The sequence below is a fragment of the Mustela nivalis genome (assembly GCF_964662115.1).
Source record: "Mustela nivalis genome assembly, chromosome: 20".
NCBI classification, from domain to species: Eukaryota; Metazoa; Chordata; class Mammalia; order Carnivora; family Mustelidae; genus Mustela; species Mustela nivalis.
Window position 1 is genome coordinate 6,723,495 of NC_139039.1, and position 21,549 is coordinate 6,745,043.

Consider the following 21,549-nt stretch of genomic DNA (forward strand, 5'->3'; position numbering starts at 1 on the left):
TCTGGGTTTTATTTTGATTGCTTTGCTCTTTAGAATTATAAAGGTGAAGCTATATGGTATTTGTTTTTCTCTCTCTTATTTCATTAGCTTAATAACCTTAAGTTTCATCCACATTGTCACAAATACCAAGATTTTATTATTTTTTGTGGTTAAGTAGTAACGCATTGAATATATATATATACATATATATATACCACATCTTTATCCATTCATTTATGGATGGACATTTGGGTTGCTTACATATCTTGGCTAATGTTGCAATCAACATAGTGGTACACATACCTTTTTGAATTAGTGTTTTTATTTTCTTCAGATGGATATCCAGGAGTAGAATTACTAGATCATATGGTAATTCTATCTTTAATACTTTTTAATTTTATTTTATTTTTTCACTGTATCTTTAATACTTCGAGGAAACTCCATACTATTTTTCATAGGGATTGCACCAATTTACACTCCTACCAATAACACACAAGATAGTCCTTTTCTCCATATCCTCACCAACACTTGTTATTTCTTATCTTTTTGCTTCTAGCCATTGTGACAACTGTAAAGTGATACTTCACCGTAGTCTTGATTTGTATTATCCTGATGAGTAGTGATGTTGACCATCTTTTCATGTGCCTGTTGGCCATCTCTATATATTTTTTGGAAAAATGTATTCAGATCTTTTTTCCTTTTTTTAATCAGAATTTTTTGGTTATTGAGCTGCATGTGCTCTTTATATATTTTGGATCTGAGACCCTTATTGTACATATGATTTGGAAATATCTTTTATCAGTAGGTTTTTGATTTTTTATTTTGTATCTTTTTATTTTGCAATTGTTTCCTTCACTGTGCAAAAGCTTTTTAGTTTTGATGGAGTTCCATTTGTTTCTTTTTACTTTTGTTTCTCTTGCCTTTGATGTCAGATTCCAAAAATATTTTTAAGACTGTGTCAAGGAGCTTATCACCTATGTTTCCTTCTAGGAATTTTATGATTTCAGATATTACATTCAAGTCTTTACTATATTTTGAGTTAATTTTTGTACATGTTAAGATGATGGTCCAGTTTTATTCTTTTGCATGTAGCTGTTAGTTTTCCCAACATTATATTTTGAAGACATTATACTTTCCTAATGTATATATTCATTGTGAATTAATTGACATACATGCATAGGCTTCTTTTTCTGTTCAGTTGGTTTATATGCCTATCTTGATTTCTGTACCACACTGTTTTATTTGCTATAGTTCTGTAGCCTAGTTTGAAAATAGAAAATGTGGTGTCTCCAGCCTTGTTTTTCTTTCGGAGGATGGATTTGTCAGTTCACTGTCATCTGTGATTCCATACAAATTTTAAACTAATTCTTGTTTCCATTTTGGTGATGAATGTCTTTGGAGATTTGATAGGCATTGAATTTAATCTGCAGATTGCTTTGGATAGTAGTGATATTTTAACAATATTTATTCTTCCACTGCATGAGCACAGAATATCTTTCCATTTATTTGTGTCATCTTCAATTTCATTCATCAATGTCCTATTGTATTTTTAGCATACAGGTCTTTCACCTCCTTGGTTAAATTTTATCTCTAGGTATTTTATTCTTTTTGATGAGTTATCAGTGGAATTTTTTTAACTTCTCTTTCTGATAGTTTATTAGCATGTAGAAAACACAACAGGTGTTTTTATATTGATTTTTTTTTTATCCTACAACTTTACTAAATTTAGCTCTAACAGTTTTGTGGTAGAGTCTTTAGGGTTTCCCCTTTTTTAAAGATTTATTTATTTTATAAAGAAAGGAAGAGTGTGTGCAAGTGGGGGTAGGAGTAGAGGGAGAGGAACAAGCAGACTCTGCACTGAACATGGAGCCCAACATGGAGCTTCATCCCAGGACCCCGCAGTCATGACCTGAGCAGAAATTAAGAGTTGTATGCTTAACTGACTGAGCCACCCAGGTGCCCCAAGGATTTCTATATATAATATCATATCATCTGATAATAGTTAGTTTTACTTCTTCCTGTCCACTTTCTATGTCTTTTATTTGTTTTTTGTTATCTAATTGTTGTGGCTAGAACTTCCAATACTATGTTAACTAAAAATTGTCTTGTTCTTAGTCTTAGAGGTAAAATTTTCAGCTTTCCATCATAGAGTATGATATTAGCTGTAGATTTGTCATATATAGAGTTTATTATGTTAGGGTATGTACCATCTATAGACACGTTGTTGAGAGTTTTTATTATAAATGGATGATGAATTTTGTCAAATTTTCTTCTGTATCCATTAAGATGATCATATTTTTTTCTTTTATTTTATTAATTTGGTATATTCCCTTAATTGATTTGCTGTTCCTGCATCACTGGAATAAATTCCACTTGATTATGGTATATAATTCTTTTAATGTATTGTTGAATGCAACTTGCCAGCATTTTATTGAGAATTTTTATATCTATATTCGTCAGGGATATTTGCAATACATTTATTTTCTTATCATGTTCTTGTCTGGTTTTAGTATCAGGGTAATGCTGGCTTTGTAAAATGAGATTGAAAATATCTTTTCCTCTCCAATTTTTTGGAAGAGTTTGAAAAGGATATGTAGTAAATCTTCTTTGAGCATTTGGTAGAATTTACCATTAAAGATATCTGGTCCCAAATTTTTGTTTACTGAGAGTTTTATTTTTAATCACTGAATCAAATTTCTTATTAGTAATTGATCTATCCAGATTTTCTATTTTATTTATTTATTCATTTATTTGAGGGAGAGAGTGAGAAAGGAAAGAGAGAAGAGAACACACAAGCAGGAGAGGGCCCAGGGGAGGAGAAAGAATCTCAAGCAGACTCCATGCTCAGCACAGAACTGAATGTGGGGCTTGATCTTGTGACACAAAGAACAAGAGTTAAGAGTCTGAACATAAACCAAGAGTCAAGAGTCAGATACTTAACCAATTAAGTCACCCAGACACTCATAGATTTCTTAATGAGTTAGTACTGACAGATTATAAGTTTCTAAGAATTTATCCATTTCTTGTAAGTTGCCCAATTTACTACTGTAAAATTGGTCATTGTAGTCTCTTATGATTCTTTGTATTTCTATGATAGGACTTGTAATTTCTCTTTCATATCTAATTTTATTTACTTGAGCACTCTTTTTCTTGGTGAGTCTAACTAAACATTTGTCAGTTTTGTTTATCTCTTCAAAGAATTAGCTCTTAGTTTTATTAATATTTTCTTTTTTTAATTTTTTATAAGCATACAATGTATTTTTATCCCCAGGGGTACAGGTCTGTGAATTGCGAGGTTTACACATTTCACAGCACTCACCATAGCACATACCCTCCCCAGTGTCCATAACCTCACCCCCCTTCACCCAGCCTCCCTCCCCCCAGCAACCCTCAGTTTGTTTTGTGAGATTGAGAGTCACTTATGGTTTGTCTCCCTCCCAATCCCATCTTGTTTCATTTATTCTTCTCCTATTCCCTTAACCCCCCATGTTAATATTTTCTATTGCCATTTTAGTCTTTGGTTCATTTATTTTAGCTCTGATCTCTATTATTTCCTTCCTTCTACTAACTTTGGCCTTACTCTGTTCTTTTTCTAATTCCTTTATGTGTAAGGCTAAATTATTTACTTGAGATTTCTCTTGTTTCTTGTGATAGACCTGTATTGCTATTAACTTCCTCTTATAATTGTTTTTTTTGCACCATCCCATACATTTTGGTAAGCTGTATTTCTGTTTTTATTTGTCTCAGGATTTTAAAAATTTCTTTTCTGATTTCTTTTATGATCCAGTAGTTGTTAAGCAACATTTATTTAATCTCCATATATTTCTGTTTTTTCTAGTTTTCTTGGGATTGATTTCTGGTTTCACACCATTGTGGTGAGAGCAGATCTAATATGATTTCCATTTTCTTGAGTTTATTGAGTCTTGTTTCATGGCATAACATGTGATCTATCTTGAAGAATATTTCATATACACTTGACAAAAATGTTTATTTTGCTCCTTTTGGTGGAATATTCTCTCTACATCTTTTAAGTCCATCTGCTCTATGTGATGTTTAATGCTGATTCCCTTTTTAAATTTTCTGTCTAGATGATGTATTCATTGATTTTAGTGGGATGTTAGAGTGTCCTACACTTACTGTATTTCTGTCAGTTTCTCCTTTTAGTTCTATTAATATTGTTATGTATTTTGGTGTTTCTATATTAGTTGCATATATATTTATAGATACTACATCTTTCTTGATTTGCCCCTTTATCATTCTATAGTGTCTTTGTCTTTTATTATAGCCTTTGTTTAATGTCTGTCTGTTAAGACTATACTTATCTTAATGACCACTGAGTAACATAAGATATACTTATCTTAATGAGTATTGAGTAACAACATACTGTTGAATCACTCTGTTGTACAGCTGAAAATAATATAATACTGTAAGTTAATTACAGTGGAATTAAAATTTAAAAATAAAAAAGACTATTTGTCTGATATGAATCTAGCTATGCAAGCTTTCTTTGCTATCTTTCTCTATTCCTACATTTTCAATATGTGAGTGTCCTTACTTCTGAAAGAAATCCCTTGTAGGCAATGTATAGATGTGTTTTGTTATTTTATCCATTCAGTCACTCTCTGACTTTTGATTAAAGGATTTAGGCCATTTACATATAATGTAACTACTGACACATATGTACTCATTCCTATTTCATTCATTGTTTTCTGGCTGTTATTGTAGTTTGTCTCCTTTTCTGTCTATTCTCCCTTGGTGTTTTGATAATTTTCTTAAGTATATGTTTACATTTCTTCCTCATTTTCTTTTGTGTGTTTAGTTTAAATTTTTGCCTTCTGGTTACCATAATGTTTACATATATCTTCCTCTGTATAGCAACTTAAATTTGAATATGTTCTAAAACTTTGAATTTTTGATCCCCACATTTTATATTATTAATGTCACATTTTACTTCCTTTTTATTCTACATATCCCTTATCTAATTATTACAGCTTTAGTTAATTTTGCTACTTTAATCGTTTGACATTCATAAAGTAGCTTTATAACTATTAATTGACTGCCTTGATTTATTTTTTTGCATGAGATTTTTACTTTTGTATGTTTTTTCTGTTATTAATTACTGTTATTTCTTTTCAGCTTTAATAAGTCCCTTTAACATTTCTTGTAAGGCTTGTTTGGTAATCACAAACTCCTTTAGCTTTTGCTTGTCTTAAAGACACTTTACCATTTCTTCAATTCTGGTTGTTAATCTTGCTGGTAAGAGTATTCTTGGATGGAATGAATGTCATGCCACTTCCTCATGGCCTGAAAAAGAATCTTTGCTGAGAAATCATGGATAGCCTAGTGAGGTTTTCTATGTACATAACAATTTGTTTCTCTCTTGCTTTCAAGATTCTCTTCTTTAAATTTTAACATTTTATTTTTGTTTTTGTTTTTAGTTTTCTTTTAAGTCATTCAAATTCCAGTTAGTTAACAAATTATTAATATTATTATTATATATTATACATTTATTTTATATATTATATAATTATATTATATTATTATTATATATTATTTTCAGTTGTATAATTTAATGATTCAACACTTAATTTCAATACCCAGGGCTCATCACAACTAGTGCACTCCTTAATCCCTATCACCAATTTAACCAATCCTCCAACTGACCTCTCTGAAAACCATTAGTGTGTTCTCTATAGTTTAGAACCTTTCTGTTGGTATGCCTCTTTTTTTCCCCTATAGTCATTTGTTTTGTTTCTTAAATTCCACATGTGAGTGAAATCATATGGTATTTCTCTTTCTTTGACTGACTTATTTCACTAAACACAATACTCTCTAACTACATCCATGTTGTTTCAGGTTACAAGATTTCATTATTTTATGGCTGAATAATATTTCATGCTATATATATACTACATCTTCTTTATCCATTCATCAGTTGATGGACATGGGCTGTTTCAATAGTTTGGCTATTGTAGATAATGCTGCTATAAACATTGGACTACATTTATCACTCTGAATTGGATTTTTGTATTCTTTAGGTAAACACCTAATAGTACAATTGCTGGATCGTTTTAATTATAATGTGTCTTGGTGTGGATTGCTTTAGGTTCATCTTATTTGGAGCTCTCTGAGCTTCTTGGACCTTGATGTCTGTTTCCTTCCCTTGGTTATGAAAAATTTCACTTGTTATATTCTCAAACAAGTTTTCTGTCCCTTGATCTCTCTGTTCTCCTTCTGGAACAACAATAATGCAAATGTTATTCTGCTTCATGTTGTCTTAAAGGTCTCATGTTTTCTTCATTTCTTAAAGTTTTTTTTTTTTTTTTTTCCTTTTTGCTGGTCGGTCTGGATGAGTTACATTGCTTTGTCTTCCAGCTTGCTAATCCATTCTTCTATTTCACCCAATCTATTGTTAAAACCTCTTGTGAATTTTTTTTTTAGTTATTTTATGCTTCACTCTGTGACTTTTACTTAGTATTCTTACATTTTCTTTTTTGTTGTTATTGTTGACTTTCTCACTATGTTAATTCATCTGCCAAGTTAAGTGAGCATTTTATGACCATTATTTTGAAACCCTTATCTGGTAGGTTACTTATCTTCGTATAACTTAGGAGTCTTTTCCTGTGTTGTTGTTTTCTTTTTTCTTGTTCCTTGTTTTGGGTTACAGTTCTCTGTTTCCTAATTTTGCTTGACTCTATGTTAATTTCTATGTATTATTTTTTAAAGATTTTATTTATTTTTGTGACACAGAGAGACACAGTGAGAGAGGGAACACAAGCAAGAGGAGTGGGAGAGGGAGATGAAGTCTTCCTGCTGAGTAGGGACCCCGATGTGGGCTCAATCCCAGGACCCTGGGATTATGACCTGAGCCAAAGGCAGATGCTTAATGACTGAGCCACCCAGGCATTCATATTTCTAGCTACTTCTCTCAATCTGGAAGGAGTGACTTTGTGTACGTGATCACCTTTCTTTTTTAATTTTACCCTAACTATTGACTATCTCTCAAATCTTTGTGATTGTCTAACCACCCGATTTATTCTTGATTAATTCCTATTTCTGAGTGTGTACCAAGACCTCTCAGTATTCAATGGGAGGAATCTCATTTAGTGCCTACTTTCAGGTTAATTGGAAACCAGACCCTTAGGCAAATATGTAAATATGTAAAATGTGAACATATGTGTACCGTCCTATGGGAATGCAGTTATAATCCCTGCTGGTGTCTAGAAGATCTGGAAGTATCCTTAGGGTGATAGTTGCAAAAATTGAGGTTGTAGATAAGTGCATACGCTCCTTTCTGGAGCAGTAGCGAGGCCCAGAAGGATGTGCTTATATTGCCGGGAGTGATTCCTTAGCCTCATTGTATGGAGGAGATTTGAAAACTGTCCCTCAGGCTGAAGTTCCATATTTGACAAACAGACTTTTTCCACAGGAAGACTGGGGTTGTGTTTCAGTCTATTGTCTGTGTATTAACCTAGGTGTGGTGACCAACCAAGAACTGTGTTTCCAATTATCATATTCCCATTGATATTAGGGTGCCAGCCTCCTTGATCACCAGAATCAGGTAGATCAAAGGGAATTTCTCTTTGTGAATTATCCACACGTACTGGATTTAGATATACAGCTGGAGAATGTAGAGATTGGAGCATTATTTGCTGGCTTAAGAAAGGCAGTGATGATGTATCTTAACTGCACATTTCCATAGGTTAGAATGCAGCTGAGAATCCTTGTCTGTTTGTGTATGCTGGCTTCAGTTTTAGAGTAGGAGAATGCCACAACCCCTTGCTCCCACCACCCCCAGCCAGATAACAAAGGAGTGTCATAATTGTTCATGTTTGCTGACTTTATCTAGTGAGCATGAGAATGTCATAACTGTTCATGTTCACTTGCTCAAACCAGCTAGAGGGAGAGTGCTGCAACTGCCTGCACAACCAGACTTCTGTAAGGCAGTAGAACAGTACTTGAATGCTGGCCTTTTCTGTCTTGGCAATGTGGAGGGAATGGGCTGTGTCTGAACTTCCTCCTGTGCTAACAGGATAGGTGCAGATTGCAAAAATGGTATCTGCCAGTGCCTCTGACTTCAGGGAACACTCCTCCACAAGAGATTTTTGAATTAGCAAATGAATCTCCTTCACATATATTCATAACGCTTTCCAATCTGTTAGGGGATTTGTTTGTTTGTTTTTGTTTGGTTGGTTTTGCTGGATTTTGGTTGAGTGAGACCATATGTAAGCTGTTTAAAACGTGAATCTCAAGTTTGTAATAGCAGTTTGGGTCCCTTGAGCATCAGTCTATTTGGTTTTCTAAGCCATACATTTTGGGAGTTTGTGTTTCCAGTGCAGATCTCAAGGATTGAGATGACTAATATGGGGGCACCAACCCCTTGCTTCTCCAGGGGAAACACTAGATGGGTGAGATCCATCCCTATTCTAGGATGCCATGGCAGCACAGTTTTTGGTGAGATGATATCCCTGCCTTCCTACCCATTTTTATATGGTCTGACTAAAATTGTAATGACTAAAATTACAAGTCAGGAAATGACAGGTGTTGGCAAGGATGTGGAGAAAGGGGAACCCTCCCACATTGCTGGTGGGAATGCAAGCTGGTACAGCCACTCTGGAAAACAGTATGGAGGTTGTTCAGAAAGTTGAAAATAGAGCTACCCTATGACCCAGAAATTGCACTACTGGGTATTTATCCTAAAGAAATAAATGTAACGATCCAAAGGGGCATGTGCACCCAAATGTCTATAGCAACAATATCCATAATAGCCAAACTATGTAAAGAACCTAGATGTCTATCAACAGATGAATGGATAAAGAATACATTGGGCGCCTGGGTGGTTCAGTGGGTTAAGCCGCTGCCTTCAGCTCAGGTCATGATCTCAGGGTCCTGGGATCGAGTCCCGCATCGGGCTTTCTGCTCAGCAGGGAGCCTGCTTCCCTCTCTCTCTCTCTCTGCCTGCCTCTCCATCTACTTGTGATTTCTCTCTGTCAAATAAATAAATAAAACCTTTAAAAAAAAAAAAGAATACATGGTATATATATATACAATGGAATACTATGTAGCTATCAAAAGCTTGAATTCTTGTCATTTGCAATAACATGGATGGAACTAGAAGGTATTATACTAAGTGAAATAAGTCAATCAAAGACAAATATCATATGATCTCTGATATAAAGAATTTGAGAGGCAGGGTAGGGGGGATATGGGGAGTATGGAGGGAAAAAAATGAAACAAGATGGGATCAGAAGGGAGACAAACCATGGATACTATTAATCTCATTAAACAAACTGAGGGTTGCTGGGGGGTGGTGGGGTAGGGATAGGGTGGCTGGGTTATGGACATTGGGGAGGGTATGTGCTATGGTGAATGCTGTGAAATGTGTAAAGCCTGATGATTCACACACCTGTACTCCAGGGGTAAAGTATGTGTTAATAAAAAAAAAAAAGTGTGATTTATGGTTCACATGAGAAGTGCATGTTTGATTCTGTAAGAACCTGATAGAATCTTTGCCAGAGTAGTAATGCCATTTACTTTTCCACCAACAATATGTAAGTGATCAAGTTTCTCCACATTTGGACCAGTATTTTTTGTTATTACTATTTTTTATTTTTGCTATTTTGATACATGTATATGGACATTTGTGCTTTTAATTTCCACTTCTGTAATGGTTAATTATATTCAACACATTTGCTTATATACCATCAATACATTCTTCTCATTAAAATGTTTACTCGTGTCTAATCAGATCACCTTTTTTATAAAAGATGTTGGTCTTTGTTTTTTTATAAATAGTACACTCAAGTTTACAAATGTTTTCTTCTATTCTGTAGCTTTTTTTCAAGCTTTTAATTTTCAGGATGTCCAGTTTATCAATTTTTCCTCTTATAGACTATGTTTTTGGTGTCAAGTCTAATAATTTTACCAAGCTCTAGATCATGAAGATATTTTTGCATGTTCTAATATTTTTTTCTAAAAATGTATAATGAGTTTTACAGTAAATTTTTACTTATTGCTAACTTTTTTATAAGGTGTGAGGTTTAGGTTGAGGTTCTTTTTTCTGTACCATTATAAAAATTAAATTGGGATATTTTTGTGGTTCTATATTGGGGTTGTCTACTCTGTTACATTGATCTTTCTATCCACCCACTAATATGTTTTCTTGATTAGTTCAGTAATGTAGTAAGCCTTAATAATAGGTAGAGTGAATCTTCCCATTTTACTTCCCTTTTTCAAAATTATTTTAGCTATTCTAGGTCCTGTATTTTTCCATATAAGTTTTCAAATAAACTTATAAAGAACAATAAAATATTTTCTGGAATTTTAATAAGAATTGTGTTAAAACTACAGTTCATTTTGGGAAGTACTGATATTTTTACTGTACTGTATCTACCATACCATGAATATGGTAAGCCTTTTAAATTATTTATCTAGTCATTGACTTTTTCAAAAATAATTTTCAAGGTGGAGATCCTATACATCTTTTGTTAGACTTATATCTAAATATTTTATTCATTTGGGAGAAGTACTGTGTTTTCATCTCACCTTTTATTGTTGTTAGTATACAGAAATACTATTTTTATGTATCTAACTTGTACCCAAAATACTTGCTGAACTCATTTATTAGTTTTAGAACTTTATGTAAATTCCTCAAGATTTTGTGTGTAGACAATGATGCCATCTGTGAAAAGGGATAGCTTTTTCTTTTTTTTCCTTTGGTAGTCTCTCTCTCTCATCTATTTGTCTTCTGCTATCTATCATCTATCAGTCTGTCTGTCTATCATCTATTTATCTATCATCTCTTTTAAATATATATTCCTTGCTTATTGAACTGGGTAGAACTTCATGTACTATGTTGAATAGAATCATAAGGCTGTATACCCTTGCCTTCTTCCTGATCTTAAGGGAAAGCATCCAGTCTTTTACTATCTAGTACATATCATGTTAGTTGTAGGTTTTTGAAGAGGACCTTTAGCCAATTGTGGAAGTCCCCTCTATTTCTTGTTTGTTGAGATTTTTTTTTCTATCATGAATAGGTATTGAATTTTGTCGATATATATGATTATGCAATTTTTCTTCTTTGGAATTATAGTTTTATTTTATTGAAATCTAAAAAAAAGCAATATATGGGAGTTCACTGATGGTATTTGAGTAGTCTAGATTCATAAGGAAAAACCATGGATATGTGAAGATATCAAACTTCCTCTTATGTTAGTTAATGTAGAGATTAGGCAACACACGTGATTAAATTTATATTGAGAATTTTGGGAAATTGTTCAGAATTGCCAGACTTTGATCATAACTATCTAGGAGACTCAGGATGCTAAGCACCACTGTTATTCTGAGCTTCTAGTGAAGAGTACCTCTCATTCTTAATTAAGCAGGATAAAAAATGTTATAGCAGTAGTAATGTGTGTTGTGTTATTCTAGGAAAATTGTATTTGGATGTATGTATAACACTAATATTTTGATAAAGTTTTTTTTATTTAAAAATAACTATAGCTTATTTTCTTTGATGTTAAATAACTACAATTCCCTCCACACAAATAATAACTGATTATTTTAAAAAACGTTTTCAGACACAGATTTTTTAATTTATTTTTTCTTTTTAAAAATTCATAGAAATCAGAACTCTACAAATAGAAATTTACTGTAAAACTACTAGTTATAGTACATCATTTGTGGCACATTATTTGACTAAAAGGATACTTCCAAAACTTTGCCTGACACATATTTATAGTTACAGCAGTGTGTTGAATGGAAGCAAAGTGTGCTCTCATCACAGGATATGGAAAATATTGGTATTTTTTGAAATGCAAGATTCTTATTTTTTTTTTATTTTTTTTCTTTTAGATTTTATTTATTTGATAGGCAGAGATCACAAGTAGGCAGAGAGGCAAGCAGAGAGAGAGGAGGAAGCAGGCTTCCTGCTGAGCAGAGAGCCCGATGTGGGGCTCGATCCCAGGACCCTGGGATCATGACCTGAGTTGAAGGCAGAGGCTTTAACCCACTGAGCCACCCAGGCGCCCCGTGCAAGATTCTTATTTTTGATAGACATATATGTTATAACTAGACTTTTAGAGTGGATTTCAGAAATCCAGGATATTAAATCTGGCATGTTCAACTATAATATTAATATACATGGTCCTATAAAGATAAATTATTGCTAATAAGACTACATTGTCTTTTGTATTTGTATATAAAAGATATTTGTGCTACTCAAAATATGAAAATAAGATAATATCACAAGTATTGAAAACATCTCTTAAAATAGTCTTGTGAAGGGGGCGCCTGGGTGGCTCAGTGGGTTAGGCCGCTGCCTTCAGCTCAGGTCATGATCTCAGGGTCCTGGGATCGAGTTCCGCATCGAGCTCTCTGCTCAGCAGGGAGCCTGCTTCCTCCTCTCTCTCTCTCTGCCTGCCTCTCTGCCTACTTGTGATCTCTGTCTGTCAAATAAATAAATAAAATCTTTAAAAAAAAATAGTCTTGTGAAGTTGGCAGTGCCATTGAAGTGCCATATATGGTATGTTTTTTCTGTTTCCAAAATTATCTATTGATAGCATTGTCCTCATTTTCTTAATGAAATTATTTCTTGATTAATAATCTATAACTTGCAATCATGTGTGTGTATATATATATGTATGTATGTGTGCGTATGTATATATATGTGTGAGTGTGTGTGTGTGTGTGTGTGTATAGTTAGTTAGAGTGGTGAATACAATAGAGCCACACACTTGATTTGGGGTGTGTTTTGGTCTGTTAAAAGAGACTGCCTCCCAAAATTTTAAAGAAAGAAAAACATATATATACAAAAATAAGGGTAAGCACGATGAAGGAATGGAATATGGCTGTAAAGGTGAAAATTAAAGATTCTAAAAATGGAATTGATAAGAAGTTGGTTGAAAAAAGATAGAAAAAAAGAGGAGAAAATGTGATCAGGCTGGAGACTATAACAAAGCCAAGCACTAGATTTAGGGTATATTTTTGTATGTTAGAAGAAACCGTATCCCAAAATTTTAAAGAAAGAAAAACCTATATGTATACAAAAAATAAGGCTAAATACAATGAAGGAATAGAATAGGACTATGACAATGAAAATTTTAAATTTTTTAAAAGGTATTGATAAGATAAAATAGTTTTAAAAGGTTAAAATCAGAAAGAGGAAAAATTTTAAAAATAGAATAAGAAAAAAATAAAATTAAAAAAAATTTAACTTTGAAAGACTAAAGAATCAAGGGGGAAACATCATGCATCCTATGTGTTGCATTCCCCTAGCTCTGGAGTTCCACAGTTCTCATTGATCAGTAAACTTGGTCTTGGCTGGATGCTCTCAGGAACTTTTGTTGCCTGAACACTTTCTGTACAGCTTTGAAGGGTGGAAATGAAAATGGGGACCTCCCAATCTTCAGCCCCATAGGAGCCAAGAGCACAGGTCCCCACTCCTCAGTGCAGTCTCAGCAGAGAAAAGCAATCAATCATTCCTGTCTCGCTGGTCTCTGGCAACGCTCTTTGCTCACCTGGCCTGTGACCAAGTGTTTCTATCTCTAGTGCATGGCCCTGTTTGGAGTCTCCAAACCCAGCAGATTCCTGCAGTGTGCACCCATGCCACTCCTCCCAGAGGAGGAAGGGGGTGGTTCTTCCTAGATCTGCCACTTGTGGGGTCTCTGCTTGAAGATTAGTGGGCCAACTGTGCCTTGGATCATGGTTTAAGGTAACCCCGAGCTGTGAGCCCACTCCTTGGCTCCATCTTTGCAGTCAGCTTCCCTGCTCTGACACCTGGCAGCTCTGCCACACTCAGGCACCCCTGGTCTTTCTATAACCCTGAGAGTCCTCTAAGACCTCACTGTCCCCATGAGTGTTCCACGCCCCCACCCCACCCCTGCTTAACCTCTGGAGCTATGTCCCTCATGGAGCAGACTTCCAAAAGTTCTGATTTTGTGCTCTGCCACTCTACTGCTTGCCAGAAGCTGTTCCCTCCCCCCATGGTCTCTCATCCTGTATATTGCCTCAGATTCATTTTTCTGTACATCCTTCCTTCCAGAAAGCTGTTGCTTTTCTGTTCCTAGAATTGCTGCTCCTCTTTGATCTCCTGTTGAGTTTGTAAGTGTTCAGAATGGTTTGATAACTATCTAGCTCAACTCCTGGGATGTGGGGATATTTAGGTCTGCTACTCCTCCACCATTTTGCTCCTCCCCCTGTTTTGCTTTGTTTTTAAGAAATGGTCATTCTGATTTCACAGTGGCTGCACAATTCTACATTCCCACTGGTAATTCACAAGGGTTCCAATTTGACTACTTCTTTACTAACACTTACTTTCTGTTTTGTTTTGTTTTGTTTGGATAATAACCATCTTAACAGATAGGAAGTGATATTTTATTGAGTTTTTAATTTTCATTTTCCTAACAATTAGTAATGTAGAACTTTTTTTCACAAACTTGTTGGCTATCCCTATATCTTCTTTGGAGAAATGTCTATTTAAGTCTTTTGTCCATTTTTAATTTAGTATTGGTTTTTGTAATTGTTGAGTTTAAAGAATCCTACATATATGTTGGAAAATCCCTTACCAGATCATGATTTGCTAATATTCTCTCCCATTCTATGGAGTTCCTTCTCAGTCTCTTGATAGTGTCCTATGGCACATGAAAGTCCTTTTAATTTTTTTGAAGTCCAATGTACCTGTTCTTTCTTTTGTTCCTTATCACTGGGTGTCATATTGAAAAAATCATTTCCAAATTAATGTTCTGAAGCTTTCCCCTATGTTTTCTAAGAGTTTTATTATTTGGCTCTTTAGGTCTTGAATTTTTTTTTAGTTAATTTTTGCATATGGTGTAAGATCTAATTTCATTCTTTTCATATGGATATCCAATTTTCCAGGATCATTTGTTGAAAAGATTATGTTTTGTCATTGAATGGTCTTGGCAGCAAAATTATTTGACCATATATGCAAGGATTTATTTCTTGGCTAATATATTCCATTCATCTATATTTCTGAATTTATGCCAAGACTACTGTTTTCATTGATGTAGCTTTTTAGAAGGTTGTGATAGCAAGAAGTGTAATTTCTCCCACTTTGTTTTGTTTTTAGGCTGTTTTGGCTATTTGATGTCCCTTGAAATTCCATCTTAGATGGGTTTTCTATTTCTGAAAAAAATGTCTTTAGAATTAGCATCTTAACAATGTCTTTCAGTCCATGTACACAGGGTATCTTTCTATATATTTATACCTTCACATCACTTGCCTGCTTGGTTTAGTCAGTTAATAATAGTTAATACTGTTTCAAATTGAATTGTTTTCTTAATTTTTCACAATGTTTATTGCTAGTGTAAAGAAATGAGTTTATTTTTTGTATGTTAATATGTTATCCTGAAACTTTACTGAATTTGCCAATTAGTTTTGAAAAGCTTATTTGTGTGTTGAGAGTCTTTAGGATTTTCTCTATATAAGATTATGTCATCTGCAAACAGATAATTTTACTTCTTTCTATACAGTTTGTATGCCTCTTATTTATTTTTATCACCAAATTTCTTTGGCTAGAATTTCCAAAATTATGTTGAAAAGAGGAGGTAAATGTAGGCTGGAATATGCAACATCTTTTACGTATTGGGTGTATGTTAATTTTCAGGAACTAATTTCAAAAATCCAATTTTTATTCTTATTATCTTCATATTTTCAATGTATTATTTATAATTTATGTGACTTTTTAAAATAAAACAAAATAAACGTAAGCCAGGAGGACAGTTAAAAAAATTTTGAAAGGTAAATGAGGCAAAAGTTATATATACAGGTGGCCAATTACCACTAGATTACCCATTTTGACATAACAAGGGCTTTACAATGGATACAAATATAGTTAAAATATTTTTGTTGACAAATTATTCTTATCAATATTTAACAAATATTCATGATAATCCAAAATACTAACATATCTGAAACTCAAACAAAATTAATAAATTTTGTTCTAAATTTTGAGGGGACAAATCATTAATATTAATCTAGCTAATTATTTATAATAGAACATTAACATAATGTAGAAAATTTTCCTGATGGAGATTTTCAATTCAATTCCAAATTCTAAGTATCAAAACCCAAATTATATTACATTATTTTAAAAATTACATCAAGGCAAACACCTTCAGTAATTTTTCTTTTTTCTATTGTTTAGATTTTTTATTGAAATGCTAGAATCTTTGTATCAGAATCAGAGTAATATGGAATAAAATGTCTCAATTTGAGCATCACTTATGTGTATATAACAAATAATCCTTTTCTCATATTGCTTCAAATGTGTGACTATGAAATATCTTTGTTTTATTTTAGTACTGTATAAATAAAACCTGCAAAGAAGTTCATTTGGCAGGAAACAAATGTAATGCTGTTACAAAATGCAGAGGAAATGGAGTAAGTTTTCTTTTTGTAGTTCTAAATTAAATATTATTTTTGTGGGTAATTCAAATTAAAGTTTATCTTACTGGGGGGAACTGAGAGTCTAGTTACTTTTAAACTGAACTTACCAAGGAATAGCTAACCAATATAAAGGAAATAATTGGGATGATAAATGTCTGCCATTTGCCTCAACATGGATGGAACTGGAGGGGATTATGCTAAGTGAAATAAATCCAGCAGAGAAAGACAATTATCATATGGTTTCACTCATATGTGGAACATAAGGAATAGACCAGAGGACCATAGGGGAAGGGATGGAAAACTGAATGGGAAGAAATCAGAGAGGGAGACAAACCATGAAAGACTCTGTACTGTAGTAAACAAACTGAGGGTTACAGAAGGGAGGAGGGTGGATGAATGGGGTAACTAGGTGATGGATATTAAGGAAGACAGGTGCTGTGATGAGCACTGGGTGTTATACAAAACTTATGAATCATTGAACACTACATCAAAAACTAATGATATACTCTATGTTAGCTAATTTAACATAATCATAAAAATAAATAAAAAAATAAAATCAGTGGAGCTAATTAAAACACTGTTAAACTGTACTACATCTGTTGATTTTATTCTCAAAATCCACAACTTATGAATTAATAACATGTTTGAATGAAAAATACTTATTCTTTTCTTATGCCAATAAATGTATAATTTACTTGTAATTATGAATATATTTTGTTCTTCCTCATTTTCTTAATAATTAAAATTTATAGCTGTATAATGTTTTATAGAGAGTACACTTAAAAAAACCTGTTGAAATGATAGCGAATTGTCAGCTGTTCCTATGAAGAGGATTCCAGTCAGATATGTATCCTCATGCAAAATTTCTTTGTTTCTTCCTAATGGCTTATCTATCTTAACTGCTAATACAAATCTGCTGTTACTTTTGTATTTAAGTTTTATATCTTAAAATTTATAGTATTGGTCCTTTTAAAATTATTTTTCCTGAAAGAAAATCAGTGTAAGATACAGTCAACATTATAGGAATTATTCCAGATTTATAATATTTATCAGTATTCAATTTATAATTTTTAATTTGATTGGATTTAGAATGTATAAAATACCTATTCCATTGTCTTTAGCTTTCTAGAGGCTGTTAACAAAGAAGATAAGTACATTTTCATGTTTTGTTTTTTACTCTCTATAGTTATAGTTATTGACCTTATCTTTTGCTTTCCATTGTTTAATTATCTGTTTTAAGTCTCAGCACAAATTATTTTTATTAAGTCTCAAAACAAAGTTATAGATTATAAATTATTGATACTGTTCCACTGGATACAAATTTGTTTTCTTTGCCTACTACCATTTAGTTTCCATTTTTATTTTACTTAGTTTTTGGATTTTTAAATAAAATTTTTCTTTTTTTATTAATATATCCCTCTGTCCAGCATATACTTTATGTTATTTTAATAACATTTAATTTTTAATTATTTAATTTTTATTTATTTATTTGACAGTGAGAGAAATAACAAGAGAGGGAACACAAGCAGGGGGAGTGAGAGAGGGAGAAGCAGGTTTCCCACCCAGCAGGGAACCCAATGCAGAGCTTTATCCCAGGACCCTGGAATCATGACCTGAGCTGAAGACAGATGCTTAATGACTGAGTTACCCAGGAGCCATATTTTTTTATTTTATTTTTCCAGTGTGCCAAGATTCATTGTTTATGCGCCACACCCAGTGCTTCATGCAGTACGTGCCCTTCTTAATACATACCACCAGGCTCACCCATCCCCTGACCCCCCCTTGCATCCAAAACCCTCAGTTTGTTTCTCTGAGTCCACAGTCTCTCATGCTTCCTCTCCACCTCTGATTTCCGCCACTTCACTTTTCCTCTTCTTCTCCTAATGTCCTACAAGTTATTCCTTATGTTCCACAAGTAAGTGAAGCCATAGGATAATTGGCTCTCTCTGCTTGACTTATGTTACTCAGCATAGTCTACTCCAGTCCCATCCATGTTTCAACATGGACCCAACAAAGTTGGGTATTCATCCTTTCTGATGGCTGTGTAATACTCCACTGTATATATGGACCATATCTTCTTTATCCATTCATCTGTTGAAGGGCATCTTGGTTCTTTCCACTGTTTGGCGACTGTGGCCATTGCTGTTATGAACATTTGGGGTACAGATGTCACTTCTTTTCACTACATCTGTATCTTTGGGGTAAATACCCAGTAGTGCAATTGCCTGATGGGTCATAGGGTAGCTCTATTTTTAATTTCTTAAGGAATCTCCACACTGTTTTCCAAAGTGGCTGCACCAACTTGCATTCCCCTCAACAGGGTAAGAGGGTTCCCCTTTCTCCACATCCTCTCCAACACTTATTGTTTCCTGTCCTGTTATTTTTTTTTTTTTTTCCGTTCTAACTGGTGTAAGATGGTATCTCAATGTGGTTTTGATTTGAATCTCCCCTGATGGCTAATGATGATGAACATATTTTCATGTGTCTGTTAGCCATTTGTATATGTCTTCTTTGGAGAAGTGTCTATTCATGTCTTCTGCCCATTTTTTGATGTGATTATCTGTTTTGTGTGCACTGAGTTGAGTTCTTTATAGATCTTGGATATCAGCTCTTTATCTGTAGTGTCATTTGTGAATATCTTCTCCCATTCCGTGGATTGCCTTTTTGTTTTGTTGACTGTTTCCTTTGCTGTGCAGAAATTTTAATCTTGATAAAGTCCCCAAACTTGATTTTTACTTTTGTTTCCTTTTCCTTTGGAGACGTATCTTAAAAGAAGCTGCTGTGGCTGATGTTGAAGATGTTACTGCCTGTTCTCTAGGATTTTGATAGATTCTTGCTTCATGTTGAGGTCTTTTATCTGTTTCAAGTTTATCTTTGTATATGGCGTAAGAGAATGGTCGAATTTCATTCTTCTATACATAACTGTCTAATTTTCCCAGCACCATTTATTGAAGAGACTGGTTTTTTTTTCTACTGGATATTTTTTCCTGCTTTGTCAAATATTAGTTGACCATAGAGTTGTGGATCCATATCTGGATTCTCTACTCTGTTCCACTGGTCTATGTGTCTGTTTTGTGCCAGTACCATGCTGTCTTGGTGATAACAGCTTTGTAGTAAAGCTTGAAATCAGGCAACATGATGATCCCAGCTTTGTTTTTCTTTTTCAACATTTCCTTAGCAATTCAGGGTCTTTTCTGGTTCCACATTAATTTTAGGATTGTTTGTTCCAGCACTTTGAAAAATGCTTTTGGAATTTGATCAGGATGACATTGAAAGTATAGATTGCTCTGGGCAGTATAGACATTTTAACAAAGTTTATTCTTTTGATCCATTAGTCTGGAATGCTTTTCCATATTTTTGTGTCTTCTTCAATTTCTTTCATGAGGGTTCTCTAGTTCCTTGAGTACAGATCCTTGCTGTGAGTTCTAGTAGTTTGGGGGTAGAGTCATTTGGATTCTCCATATAAAGTATCATGTCATCTGTGAAGAGAGTATTTGACTTCTTCTTTGCCAATTTGAATACCTTTTATTATTGTTGTTGTTGCTGTTGTCTGATTGCTATTGCTGAGACTTCTAGTACTATGTTGAACAACAGTGGGAAAATGGATATCCTTGTCATGTTTCTGATCTCAAAAGGAAGGCTGTCAGCTTTTCCTCATTGAGAATGTTATTTTTAGCTGTGGGTTTTTCATACATAGGTATTATGAAGATGAGGAATGTTCCCTCAATCCCTATACTTTGAGGAGTTTTCATGAGGAATGGATGTTGGATTTTGTCAAATGCTTTTTCTGGAACAATTTAGAATACAATTTGTTTTTTTTTTTCTCTTCCCTTATTGATTTGTTCGATTACTTCTATCACATTGATTTGTGAATGTTGAACCATCTTTACATCCCAGGGAAAAATCCCACCTGCTCATGGTGGATAATCTTTTTAATGTACAGCTGGATCCTATTAGCTAGGATCTTGTTGAGAATCAATTGTATTAATATTCATCAGATATATTGGTCTGAAATTCTCCTTTTTAATGGGGACTTTGCATGGTTTGGAGATCAGGGTAATGCTGGCCTCATAAAAAGAGTCTGAAATTTTTCCTTCTGTTCCTGTTTTTTGAAACAGCTTCAGGAGAATAAGTATTAATTCTTCTTTGACTGTTTGGTAGATTTCCCCAGGGAATACATCAGGTCTTGGGCTCTTGTTTTTTGGCAAGTTTTTGATCACTCCTTTGATCTCATTATGAGGTATTGGTCTGTTCAGGTTCTCTATTTCTTCCTGTTTCATTCTTGGAAGTTTAGAGGTTTAACTTATTGGCATGTAGCTGTTGATAATAATTTCTGATCATTTTCTCTATTTCCTTGGTGTTAGTCGTGATCTCTCTCCTTTCATTCATAATTTTATTAATTTGGGTCCTCTCTTTTCTTTTGAATTAGTTTGGACAGTGGTTTATTGATCTTATTGATTCTTTGCAAGAACCAGCTTCTAGTTTTGTTGATGTGTTCTACAGTATCTCTAGTTTCTAATTCATTGATCTCTGCTCTAATCTTGATTATTTCCCTTCTTGTGCCTGGTGCTGGCTTAATTTGTTATTGATTTTCCAGTTCTTTGAGCTGTAAAGAGAGCTGGTGTATTCAGTATTTTTCAATTTTTTTGAGTGAGGCTTGGATGGCTATGTATTACCCCCTTAGAACCCTCTATGTGATATCCCATAGGTTTGGACTGATGTGTCTTCATTCTCATTGGTTTCCATGAATTGTTTAAATTCTTCTTTGATCTCCTGGTTGATTCAAGCCTTCTTAAGCAAGGTGGTCTTTAGACTTCCTGTTTCAATTCCTTCCAAACTTTTTCTTGTGGTTTCAAAGCATTGTGATCTGAGAATATGCAGGGAATAATCTCAGTCTTTTGGTATTGGTTGAGTCCTGATTTGTGACCCAGTATGTGGTCTATTCTGGAGAAGGTTCCATGTGCACTTGAGAAGAATGAGTATTCTGTTGTTTTAGGGTGGAATGTTCTGTATATATCTATGAGGTCCATCTGGTCCAATGTGACATTCGAAGCTTTTGTTTCTTTATTTTCTGCTTGGATGATCTGTGTATTACTGAGAGTGGTATGTTAAGATCCCCTACAATTAATGTGTTAATATCAATGTGACTCTTTATTTTGGTTAGCA

At 33.9% G+C, this 21,549-nt stretch overlaps 1 protein-coding gene across 5 annotated transcripts in view; it reads left to right on the forward strand.

Moving 5' to 3' along the window:
* ADAM18 (ADAM metallopeptidase domain 18) overlaps positions 1-21,549 on the forward strand; it is a 202,947-nt gene that overhangs the window by 110,922 nt on the left and 70,476 nt on the right. For all 5 annotated transcript variants that reach the window (XM_082715332.1, XM_082715335.1, XM_082715336.1 and 2 more), the window contains one exon: positions 16,297-16,377. In XM_082715332.1, the coding sequence (XP_082571458.1) occupies positions 16,297-16,377 (81 nt within the window). The remainder of the gene's footprint in view (positions 1-16,296; positions 16,378-21,549) is intronic.